The following is a 13,479-nucleotide window of genomic DNA, read 5'->3' as shown; positions in this document are numbered from 1 at the left end:
TCTCAACTAGGGATGCACGGATAGCAATAACAGTATCCAGTCTGATACGGCACGGAGTACTTGTACTCATAAAAGCTCCCGACACAACCCATTGAGTATTGCAGGATGTCATCCATCAGCAACATCAGCAGCAGGTAGACGAGAGAGGATGAGGGAAGTCGGCGGTTTGGAGATTCTTTAGTATTAATGAGAATGACAAATTACTGTAAATAATGTTCTGACAAAATATCAATAGGAGGAGAAAGATAGTTGGTACAACACCAGCAACTTTATCACCAGCAACTTCATCCCCAGACAATTGGACCAGCAATTAGCCCGATGTTGCTCAGTAGATCAGAAGGATTTTACTGTAGACTGTTTAGGATTCACACTGTCTAGACTAAGTTGGAACAGAAGATTTAAAGATGCTGGAGACAGTAAAACAAAAGCCTCTAGAAATCTATAATATCTAACAATAAAGTGATGAAATACTTGGAAGAAACTGCAGTGACTGATCCAAAGTCCACTCTGCTTTTGGTCTGCAAGCTATTTTAAGAGCTACTGGCAGGCTATGGATCAGGTAATTATGGCCAGAGATTATTGCTGTCCAGACTAGACGTCCAGGCTGAGATGACTGGATGAAACCCAGGAAGATGGACTTTCCTGGCTGGGCTGAAACCTGAGAGGACTGACCATGTGCAGGACTGCTCGGTGTCACACACACCTCCAGTTGAAGACGAGTGTGTGTGTGGAGTGACGGGGGTCTGCTCTGCATGCAAACAACAGGAGCAGATAAAGAAGTACTCATACAGCTTACACAGTTTAGAGTGTATAGAAAAAATGTATGGGAAAAAAAAGAAAGAAACCGGATTGTTGGCTGAAACTTCCAAACATCTCTAACTGCTTGAATGAGCACACGATCATTAATAGTAACTTCACGAGCGTTGGATTGTGTGATATGTTTATGTGATTGGACCCAGCTGTGAGCAGCATGATGACCAGTTCAGGCAGCTTTCTAATGGTCCATTGCTGCTTCAGCTCTGTTTGTGGCCAGTACCTGACCCTCCCTCCCTCCACCGCCACCCCCCACCAGGCTTTTAACAGAGCTACATCTCATAAAGCAGCAGCAGCCCCGACGCTTTACAATCCATAGGGACCTGAGTGAAAACAGACCATTTGTTGGCTTCACATGCTGAATATTGTCAGAACAATAACCACCACCAAAGCAGAGGTTACTACAGAAACACAGACTTCTGTCACGGACGAAATGTTTTAACATTGACTGTTTACATGGACAGAAATAATGTGAATTAAAGAAGGTTCATGTGAACACATCTATCAGCGGGTTCTTCAGATCCAGGAGGGTCCATTCAAAAAGAAATGAAGGAAAACTCTGAAAGTCAGTATTGTTCTCTGCTGCATGTGTGTGTGGTTTCATTGCAGATAACAACCAACAATGGCAACTCATGGCCTGGCATGCTAACTACATTGTTTTTAATCGTGTCTGGCGTATTGTGGAAACAGACAGCTGGAAGTGAATCTTTGTCTGTCAGTGTTTCACTGTGATGTTGTAATGTGGGTGACAACCCTCGCTGCTCAGTCTGCACAGTATTTGTAACCTTTGCTGTGTATTTTCATGATTTTCTTATGCAACTTTGTTAATAATGGTGTATGCAGCTCGACTTTATTTTTTAACTTTTAGACCTTGTGAGGTGGCCCTGTGGGCCGGACTGTACCTCAGGAGGGTTTTCAAGCTCTTACCTTGAACACGAACATCTCCCCTCGGAGCATGGCCACTGTGTCAAAGTTTCCTTCACAGATGTTTGGTCCGTAGTGATCCGGTCTGTCCGTGGTCCTGGGGCGGTCAGGGTGCCGAGGAGGGGAGGGGGGAGGCCGGGGCTCCGGGCGGCGGGGGGTCACGGTGGGCAGGGCCTGGGTGGGGCTGCCGTCCAGCTGACCTGCAGGGAGAAACCAACAGAGTCAGTTAACCTGAGAAGATAACGAGAGCACCCCAGACATAAATATGCTCAGTGTTTACAGCCATTCTTCTAGTTCTTCTCCAGCTGCTTAAACATCTTCATCAGAGCAGGAAAATTAAATTTCAAAAGAAAAAAGCTGAAGAATACTCAAAAATAACCACGTTAACCAGAATATCATCAACCAGGTTCCCAGGTAACCAGATGATTAGTAACAGGACACTGATGCAAACAAACTGACAAACTTTAAATTAAAAAAATTTTGCGGCAAAAACTTCGATCAATTCCTAATTACAACACTGAAAGGCAAGAAAACTACTCTTGTGATTAATCCTAATTTTTAGGAATTGATCTCAATAGATGCTCCAAAAAATTTGAAATAGCTTCTTCCAAAATAAAGTTAAATGTATTAAACCACTATAATTAGATTTGGACATTATGGAGAAAAGAGACCATTTCGTCCTGCTTTGGGAGAGTTTAGTAGATCCTTATTGTTGCTTTTCTACGGTAAAAACAAAATCTATGTAAAAACGACTTGCATGAGGATTCAGTCATCCTACCGTAGATCTGCTGAATGCCCCGCCGGTCGTCATCGGGCAGCTGGAAGTTCTCCGTCTCCATCCATTGGTAAAAAGGAGCCATGATGGCCAGAGGGTTGTTGGAGTGCTCCAACCCCAGAGCATGTCCCAACTCGTGGATTGCGACCAGGAAGAGGTCGTTCCCTGTGAGGACATGAGGACTGTTAACAGTGTCAACGTCACACAACCACATGGATTTACTTTGGATTATTTCTACTGTCTATTTTGCATTTGATTGTATGTTACACACACTGTGTCTTTGAAATGAATCACTGACAGATAGAAGGTAATACTTTTATTTTCCTAATAACTAAAGCCCCTTTAACACAACAATGTTTTCAGGTGAAAACACACAATTTTCATTGCATTGTGGGGGGCCGTTTACGAAACAACAGTGCGCAGAGCTGCTGAAAATGCAACTTATTGAATATATTTAAATTCTGTGGAAACGGAGGCAAACAAAACTTTTTGAAAACGGTTACACGCTTTCTCCATGTAGACGGCAGACAAGACGCTCCAGGTCCTGCTCACCACGCCTGGAGTAAATAATTCTTCTGCACATGCTCAGTAGCTGGACAATAAAAAACAATGGCAGTCTCCAGAGTGTTATGACTCCCAGTCCATATTCTCCTGGGACTTGGTAGTTTTATAGTTGATAGTCACTGTAAAAACAATCCTACTTGGTCGTCCGTCCGTACGAAGGTCTGTGTACTCCCATTGTTAATGTTTAGAGAGTACTGTTCAATGCTGCATGTGTGTGTGGTTTCATTACAAAAACAACCAACAGCACTCACTAGTGGCTTTGATGCAAACTACATCGTTTTCAGGGTTTCCATTGTTTCTACTGTTTCTATTCAAATGGGGAACTTTTCTGAAATGAAAACAAAATTGATTAGTTTTCAATTAAAAGGTTGTTGCGTAAACGAAAGAATTGCTTTATGTGAGTGAGTATTTGGCTTCACTGTACTGTTTTGGCCAATCAGATATAGGAGCGAGGGTCTACAGCCATTCTTAATAACAGGGGAGCATCGTGAAGCAGTGCTGTGGATCATTTCCTCCTATAAAACCTGTGCAGAGATGCTCTTCCCCCCACCGTCTCTGATTCAGAGTCACATGAGTGTCCTCACGCTTGCTAAGTTGCAGCGAACACATGAGGGAGATAGCGTGGACCAATGAGGAAGGAGCGAGCTGAGAGCAGATAAAGAGGCCTTTGTGAGGTGAAACTCAAGAGTAAACATCAAACATTGTGGCACGGTAACAAGTTCAGCCGGTGCATCTATTTCTTCTTCAGACTTCTACTACTCAGATCCCATTTCAGCTTCTGAAGCTTTGTTTGCTTGTTTCCCCGTCTCACCCAGTATTCATCAGCGGAGGGGACTCCCAGAGTGAAGAAAGAAGCTCCTCGACAACCAAACCCACTCTCCAAGTTTGCTCTGCTTTTTGCCAGTAGCTGACTCACATTAGTCTCATCCCACCACAAAAAGCTTCTGAGCTTTTGTTGCTTCCAGCCTGCAGCTGCTTCTCAGGAAGGTGTGTGGAGTTGTTTGGATGAAATGAAAAAGCTGTTTTTGTCCACGCAGTGCATCACAAGCTGTACACTTATTCCCCTAAACTCTGCTCAGTGGAAGTGGAAGAAAACACCTGATGTGTAATGAATGGCCAACCCTGGTGTGTGAAGCAGTGACTGGTAATATTTAACACAAAGTAAATAAATGGAGATCAGAGTTCCAAGCCAATGCTTGCAGAGGTGTGATCTTGACTTTGTAACAATCACGATGTACCGGAGGCAGAACAAGAATGGATACTTATAAACTTAAAGTCACTGATTTCATGGAAAAATGCATCAGTATTGCTTCTTGAGTCAGCTGCTTTGTGTCACATTGAGGAAGGGCAGTGGGCAGGATAATGAACTCATATCAGGAGATAGAGCTACTATATATAATGCTCCTGAAACGATAGTAAGTTACTGGCATTACTGTTTATCTGAAACTATCTCTTGGTGTAAATGTTGTAACACACTGTGTGCAGCATGTTCATCCCCTTGATTGGGATTAAGACCCCATTTACATGACAACATTTCAATTGAAAACACCTTATTTTTGCATTTTTGTTTTAGAAAAGTTTTGTGTTTACACTGCAACATTGTGAAACTGATGCTCATTTCTATGGAAACGGCAGGAATGCTGAGAACGATGTAGTAGTGGGTTGCGAGTTAGTACTGCTGGTTGCTCAGTTTTTATACATGAAACCACAAACACACATAAAGCATAGAGCCATACGCTCTCAACATCAACAATGGGAGTACACAAACATTCGTATGCACATACGACCATAGGATTGTTCTTACTGTGACTGTCAACTATAAAACCACCAAGTCCCAGGAGAATATAGACTGGGAGTCATGACATTCTGGAGGAAACATTCCCATTGTCCAACTACTGAGCATGTGCAGAACTACTAGTTACTACGGCTGTGGTGCGCATGCGCAATAGCAGCGTTTTTGGCATCTACACAGAGCTGTATCAAAAAGGTACTTGTTAACCAGTGGTTCCTAAACTTGCTGCATCACGGACTGGTTTCATAAAACTGATTTTTTCCACGGATCGGCACGACATTGTATGAAAAGGCCTTAACGACACATGAAAACGAAAAGTGACAGAGTTAAGTGCAGACAGAAGTGAAGGTTTTTTTTAAGATAAAACAAAAACAGACGAAGGGAAATTTAAATGCACACTTTCAAAATAAAACTTTTTATTGTCTCTTTGTGGCCCAGGACAAAATGATCCACGGACCAGTACTGGTACCGCAGCCCGGTGGTTGGAGACCCCTAGAATAAACAGACCCCCAAAACGCTATAAAGTTTTCAGTTTTCACTAGAAACGGAGCCTAAGCCTGTAAAATATTATACAGCTATTAATATATCAAATGAGATCATGTCGAGTATTAGAGGAGCAATATTATTTCTTCATAGACGATGTTCATGTCTTTTGGCTTTGAGATTTGTTCTTCAAAATAGCAGTTCTCTTCGTCTTTTTCCTGTTTGAGCTGTTTTTGTTCTCTACTGTTGTTCCGTGTTGTTGTTGCTCATTTTGAAAGACATTGTTATCGGATTCCCCTTCATTACTTCCACAATATTTGATGCCTGGGGGCCAGAGAGCTGAAGATAGAGGAACAAAACACAAAATGCAAGGAAAAATGACCAAAAGCAACAAACTGCTTCACTTCTGAAACGCTTCAGACGGACAAAAAAAGGTCATTGCATATTAAAACCAGCCATTTAGAAGAGCAAATCTGTACTTAAGCATCTACCATCTGATACTGTGTAGTGATGGGCACCGAATTCTGTACTTTTATAGGTAACCATCAAATTCAGTCAGGACTACAGAATACCAATTCACGTGAAATCAAATGCTACCACGGTACCACGGTACCATTTGGTATCTAAACACATCCTTGTGACTCTGAGGGAAGAGTAGACGATGTTCCGATCCGGACCTGAACACAGCACTGCACGCACAAAAACGTAATGATTTTAATAGCTGCAGCAGTGAACGGAGCAAACATGGCTGTTTGAAAGCACTTGTTCGAAAGTACGGGTCAACTTTTCAAATGCGATGCCAACTCACTCGCTGCCATATTTGTGACGCCAAGTGCAAGGAAAGCCGCGGGAATACTTCTAATCTGAGGAAGGTCCTGATTAAGCACAAGATTTTTGTCAAGGCTGAAGAGTGCGCAATTGTAGACAGTCTCAGATCTGCCATCACAGATCTACCGTCACAATGTTTCCAGAGGGCAAAGAAAGGAATAGGAGTATGTGGAGCTGGATTTTAATTTGTGCATTATTAGGAAAAAACACTGTGAATTGGTAGTTAAGAGTTTTAATGTTGAAGAAATTAAACAACTGTAATGTTAGAATACAAACAGTTGAATGTTGTTTTGATATATTTGTTAAAGTTTATATAATGAGAAATTTGTTAAATTGAAAACATTTGTTATTTTATTATTAAACAAATTAACATTTATAAATTCACACAAAAGTAGTGAAAATTGGTAATTAACAAAATTAACAAAAATGTCTTTCATAAAAAAAAAAAAACAAACCCAAAGGTGTGCAGAATAATGTAAGTATCTTGCCTTGATAATCAAGCCCATCCAGATAAATTTAACTCAGCGGCGAAAACGACAGAATTCAAATGCCAATAAAGCCAGAACTTGCATTTCCTGAAACACACCACTAGAAGTGTGTCCACATACCCAGAGTTTGGCTTCCCGCTGTGTTTTGTTTGTGTAGTTCAGATTTGTGGACACTGAAGTGGAGAGCGGATTGTAATTTGGGTTGTCCTTTACTTTTTAAGCTGTTTAAGAAGTGTGGTGCAACAAAGGGACCCAGTCTACAGATCTGCCCGAGTGGAACACACTCCCACTCGCCGAGGCATTCCAGCGGCCCTGTGATCTGCCCCGTAACACATCCCACACATGGCTGATCACACAGATACACATACACAAAGCTGAGCCCTCAGTGTGCATGCAGATAACAGGGCAGGAAAGCCCACAGTCGGGAGAAAAATCCCTCTCTAATCAACAGGGTTAAAAGGTGGAAGCAGGAAGAGAGACTCAGAGTGTGTTCGCTTCATTCTGCTGCTAATTAGCTTAGTGTGAGACACTTGTTAAAGGCTAGGAGTGGATCAAATATTAACATTAAACATTTGGGAATGAGCTGAGTTTTCCCCCCAAATCTAACCACAATCCTCTCACATGAAGGATCATGGCAATTTCCTAAAAATCTGAGGAAATTTGAGAAATCTATGGAGGCGCAGTTGAGGCTGAGGCAGTGTTGTGACCACAGATTCACTTTGAACTTGTCCAAACGTAAGCAGAGCAGCAGAGCAGCAGAGCAGCAGAGGTCGACATGAGCGTTGAATGTAGAGTTACAGTCTGGGTTATGTGGGGAGGACAAACACAGAGGCAGCTGCTTGCAATCTGTTACATTGGTTCATTACCGTCTACAACCTGACATGACTGTGGAGCTCACTTACACAAACCCCTCAATCATCCATTGGAAATCAAACAAACCCCTCCCTCAATAAGGTCAACACGCACCCACCTTCAGTCCTGTGAAGTCCTGTTTTCAAGTCCTACAAACTTCTCAGAGAAAGGTGCACACTGCAGGTTATTATCAATCCTGCTTCTGTTTAATCCTTTCCAACCTTGACATTATGATTGAGAAAAGTCTTTACCTTGTATGTTCTGGTTCCCGATGGTCCAGGGTTCGTCTGAGTCAAAATGTGTGTCCCCGCCCATCCCAGGTCCGGGGAAGTAGGCGTGAGCGAGGAAGCCCCCCTCCCCGTCAAAAGGGGAGCTGTCCCCATGGAAGCCCGAGGCAAAGAAGATCATGATGTCGGGCTCCTTTCGGCGTCCATATTTGATCTCCTGGTAGGGGATTTCATCGAAGGTCAACGGAGTGACCTTCTCCCACACTCTGAAGGCTCTTCGGATGGCCTCATACGAGTTGTACTCTCCAATCTTGGGCGTGTAGTTTTGAATGCTTTGGAAACAGAGAGGGGAAAATAGGAGAAATTGAAACGCAGACCAAGTATACTGATAGATTGGGTTAAGAAAAAGTTAAACATAATAAAAGCTGACTGAGACTTTGTGAGTCCTTGTTAAATGTTCTGATTAGACTTTGTGATACCTGTATGTGAGGTGGTTCTTGTTCCATTTATGCCCAGTGAGGGCGTAGCGTTTCCGCCGCACGTTAGTTTTGATCTGGCCTCCGAACTTGTCGGGCACGCCGCAGCGGGGTCTCCTCATGGCGCTGGAGGAGTTGAAAGGAGTCAGGATGCGTGCCGGTTTAAAAAAAAAAGAAGCATCCAGGTGAAGAGATGAAAGAGAAGCCATGCTTTGTGCTCTTGTCTATGGACTGTTGTTTCATTTTAAGTCACCTATGAGCTGTCCTGCTGAGGAGTTAGAGAGGAAGGAGGAAATAGTACCAATTCTTTTCATGTTCTCAGCCAAATCAAAGCTACAAGGCCTTAGGGCCTGTGTACACGATGTTTAAGTGAAAACACAAAACCGTTGTTGAATTTGAGTGTCATTTTGACAACAATTGTGTTTGGAGCCACTGAAAACACAAGTTTTTAAGAAAGGCTTTTTGAAAACACACAAAAATGTTCCATTACAAAAACAAACAACAGCGCCCATTAGTGGCCCAATATACTAACTACGTTGTTTGCAGCATTTCCATGTAAAAGGACACTGTTTTCAAAACATTGCAGTGGAAACGTGAAACTTTTCTGCAACAAAAACACAAAAATTATTTGTTTTCACTTGACACGTGGTATAAACGGGACCTTAAACACCAGTGATTGAAGGGACTGATCATATTTTATTCAGCTGTGGAGTTTGTAAAGGTCCAATATTTTGCACTTTTTTTATCTGCTGCAGTCCTCGGACTCTTCAAGTGGGCAACTTTGGTTCAAAACACAAAAGGATAAATCTCCACGGCATCCGTTTAACCTGTTTTAGGCTGACTTGAATCACGTTACAGTGCACAAACCCACATGGATGATTTCTTAGGCAGCTCACAAAATACACATTTGGTTAATTTCTTCTCAAAGTTTACGAGCCAAGAGAATAGCCAGGAGAAATGCCATGCACGTTCCCCACCTGATGGTTTGAGGGTCCATCTGCCCTGTGACCTCCAGACCGTAGAACCTCTGCATGTCACTGATGGAGTTGGACAAGATCTGAGCTGATCGCATGGTGGACATCTGTCTGCTCGCCTGGGGCAGGTAACCGTACATCCTCAGCCATGACTGTGCACACAAGCAAAATAAAAGTATGTTATGTAATTGAACCAACCGTCAGATTCATTCTAAGAAGCTTTGATACAGGTACATCTTCACACACATGCCAGAGAAAACCAAAGACGATTTACTCAATTGAGAAGTGAATTACGGCATGGTTATGGAAACAGCTGTTTTATGAGGACATGTGCAGTTTAATTGCAGTAACATACGCAATAGACTGAGCAGAACATTTAAGTCACTCCTCTCAGTTTCAAGTCTGTAATTTCAGAACAGACAAAGATCTGCCCTGAAACTCAAGAGATTGTGGGAAATACTCCTATTAATGAGGTGATGTTGAATGAGGATACACTCTTTCTGCTCTATTATCAGTATTTGTAGATAAAGAAGAGAACGAACAGAGTGACTCCTCCTATATGATACAGTACTTTGGGAGTGTGTGGGGGGCTGGTTGGGGGGGGTTAATGACAGACTGGAAGCAGAAAACGTGATACTCGACCCAATCGAGGCGGCGCAGAGGCCATCCCACCTGTTATGTGGAAACTCGATAACACACACACACACACACACACACACACACACACACACACACACACACACACACACACACACACACACACACACACACACACACACACACACACACACACACACACACACACGTTTTTGCATACTGGGGAGTCTGGGACACCGGATACTCCTACATATGGTGGTGAGGGGATTGACAAAAAAAGTGTGTGTGTGTGTGTGTGTGTGTGTGTGTGTGTGTGTGTGTGTGTGTGTGTGTGTGTGTGTGTGTGTGTGTGTGTGTGTGTGTGTGTGTGTGTGTGTGTGTGTGTGTGTGTGTGTGTGTTTGCGTGTGTGTTTGCGTGTGCGTGTGTGTGTGTGTGTGTGTGTGAGAGAGACTCCTGGTCACACCCAGATTTCACAATGCACACCAGTGCTTGATAAAGAAGTGTATTTACTTACCCACTCCTTTAGATCCAGAAAACAGACGATTCTGATTACTCAACTCAGTAAAATAGGTCCTGCACTCAAAGTACAAAGGTCACCGGTTCTCTTAGGTCTGTGGAAAGTAATTGTGCATCTGGGTTGATGTCCAACTGCAACTTATTTAAAGCTGAACGACTAAAATAACTGGTAAAGATATAAAGTTATGAGTTAAAATACTAGGATTCTTTGCATATTTACCAACAATCTCAACTGGGCAGAATTGTTTCTGTGACTCTTTGTCATGTGTGTTTAGTTTCTCGTCTTCCCAGTAACACTGTCAGCAGTTAATGATTAAGCCTCCCTCCCTTGTTTCTTCCATTCTTTAAACCTTTATTATATCTGTCATGCAGGAAATGGACACACAGTTTATCTTTACTAGGTTGTAGGTGTGTCCAAGTGAGTATCCAGATAAAATACTAATGCACCATTTTTGAATGCCCTGATTTGAAAATGTGCATTTGAAAGTACAAACTTAACATAATAAATAAGGGGCTAAAAGTAAAAATTAGGGCAGCGTCAATGTCATTTTTTTAAAAGGACAAGTACAAGTAAGAGTACTCCCTTTTAGCTACTTATGCATACCCAGTACCGATAGGAGTAATTAGTCTCATTTATACCCCGTACACAAACGATATGTGAAAGTTATGCATCCAAACAGCGGCTGTGTGGAGGTGGTTTGCAGCTACGCACATCTCCTACTTTGTCTTGAAGTCTCCAGTAAACAACTGTAGACTGTAGACTAAGGGACCGATGACATCAGGTGATACTCACCAGGTTGTATCAGGGAGCTTTTACAAGTACAATACTAGTGTCGTTGCATTTTTAGTAAAAAACTGATTGTAAAGTGATCATCCCACCCTATGAGCCTTAACTACTACTACTGTTTTTACACTGCAACTTATACTATGTTGAACACAGATTGAACTGGTGTTCAATAACATATTTGTGTTTTTTCAATTTCCTTCAACTTCTGTTGTTCTATTGTCTTAGTTTCCTCATCTTGTCCAGTGTCCTCCCTGCCTGATGTGATTCATCACTGTGAGGTGAAAGGTATAATGCCCAATCAGTCAATCACTGTCAATAGCTGAGCTGAGTCAGACGCATCCTGACAGCGTCTCATTCTTTTCCTGATCAGCTAAAGGAGCGGACGGCTACAATCATTCACCAAATATACTGCCACTGTTGTAATGGCTCCTCTTCTCTTTTGCCCTGAAGGCTGAGATTTTACATCAAAACGGTTTCATCATTTTCTTGTCGGTGAAACCTGCGGGAAGGTCGCTCAGTCCGTCAAATAATGGAAATAAGATTGATGACTAATCCTAGAAGTAGCGATCGGTGCATGATGCACAGGAATGAATCTGGTTGTTTCAGTGACAGTGGCTTTTAGTTTATTACCTTTGATTTGAAGCGCCTGTAAAGCAAAATGACGGGTCTGTTTCGACGTGTCATAAAGTGACTGATAAGATCACGTCTGAATACTGTGATCTATGTTGTTCTGAATCCAAAAGTTCCATTGTTTAAGAAGAACCCCAGAAGAATCAATAAAGCAGCAACAATTTTTGGGAAATGACCAAAAATTATGATGTAAAGTAGACGTCCAGAGCTGAGTGTTAGCAGCTGCTTCTGCAGTGGGTAGTGTTACTGACTCTGATCAGATTTCTGGATTATCAGCTAAATGAACCACCTATCTACCATCACAGCAGCTTCAGGCTCCATCACCAGCAGAGCTTTCCATCCACCTACAGGAAGCCAGTGCGTGTGTGAGGACATCCATTTAGTGGAAGATCCTATTATTCTTTTTCAGTCCATTAAAGCCAGTCAATTTACTTCGTGGATAACAAAACAAAAATTTCTGTCATGTTGGGAACTCCCGAAACAGAAAATGGCTTTTTAACGATCACTCACCTTTCTGAGTTAAAAATGTAGGCACGTCACTAATGAGCTATTCTTCAAACTCCAGCCTTCAGATGAACAGCGTAACAATGTTGTTATGTTTTATTAGAGGTCGATTTACACAGCAATGGTGCTCGCAGTCACTGAAAATGCAATTTTTTGAAACCGCTGTGACTCCATCTCAGTGGAAACGCAATTTATCTGAAACCCTCTACTGGTCCTGGTCACCACGGCTGTACTAACTAGTAGTTGTGCACATGCTCAGTAGCTGGACAATAAGAACAATGTTTCCTCCTGAGTGTCATGACTCCCAGTCCATATTCTCCTGGGACTGTAGTTTTATAGTTGACAGTCGCTGTATGAACAATCTAACTTGGTCGACTGTCCATACCAATGTCCGTGTACTGCCATTGGTAATGTCTAGAGCTTATTGTTCTTCATTGCATATGTGTGTGTGGTTTTATTACAAACATAAAAACCAGAACCCGCTAGCGGCGTGGCTGGGTAACTACATAATATTCAGCATTTTTACAGCTTCCGTTGACACTATTGTTTAAACACAAAACTTTTCTGAAACGAAAACACTAAAGTATGTTCATTTGAAACATTGTCGTGTAAAAGAGGCCGTTCAAGGTGGCTCTGAACTGATGTTGTGATCTTAAAGCTCAGGTAAACTGTAATCTTATTAAATGAAGGTATTGATCCATTCCCTTTCAGATCCGAGTGATGTCCAGGCTGTCTCAGCTCTGTGAGAATGTTCACGTGCAGCGTGGGAGCAGGAAGAGGAGATGGGAGGCTGAGCGGGACATGACCCTGACCCACCTCTGCATTGAGATAAGGAGGCTTCAAACACGCTGACACACAATCACACATGACGGCAGAGACAAACACACGCTTCCTGAAACACTATCTGAACACTCAGAAACAGGTGGTAGGGTTCTCCAAACACGTCTCCTCTGCCGTGAGTTCAAGAAGAAGACATAGGCAGACACATGAGAAAAGCTGCTGCTAAGGCTGGACGCACAGCAGAAAAACTGCTGTTCTGAAAGCTGTTTATCCCTCAGAAGCTCAGCCAAACTCTTGTCAATAATTCATAACACTACTGCTCCACATTCACCTGCAGCTGAGAAGGTTCACTCGTATACAAGCACATTAGGATCCTTTCTACTCCAAACACACACAAGCACTGTCAACGGCAAATGATATACTAGATTCCAATGCAGTTTGAGTATGTGTCCGGGGCTTCGTGAGTGC

The 13,479-nt window shown here is 42.5% G+C and overlaps 1 protein-coding gene across 1 annotated transcript in view; it reads right to left on the bottom strand.

Moving 5' to 3' along the window:
• Positions 1-13,479, bottom strand: part of LOC308127909 (matrix metalloproteinase-15-like) — a 32,790-nt gene that overhangs the window by 9,513 nt on the left and 9,798 nt on the right. The window contains exons 2-6 of the mRNA XM_080493319.1: positions 9,200-9,348; positions 8,226-8,348; positions 7,771-8,078; positions 2,516-2,677; positions 1,741-1,937 (exon numbers count right to left, since the gene is read on the bottom strand). Coding sequence (XP_080349445.1) covers positions 1,741-1,937; positions 2,516-2,677; positions 7,771-8,078; positions 8,226-8,348; positions 9,200-9,348 — 939 coding nt within the window. The remainder of the gene's footprint in view (positions 1-1,740; positions 1,938-2,515; positions 2,678-7,770; positions 8,079-8,225; positions 8,349-9,199; positions 9,349-13,479) is intronic.

The sequence above is a fragment of the Lipophrys pholis genome (genome assembly GCF_963383615.2).
Source record: "Lipophrys pholis genome assembly, chromosome: 2".
Classification (NCBI taxonomy): domain Eukaryota; kingdom Metazoa; phylum Chordata; class Actinopteri; order Blenniiformes; family Blenniidae; genus Lipophrys; species Lipophrys pholis.
This window is presented reverse-complemented; position numbering and strand designations above follow the sequence as displayed.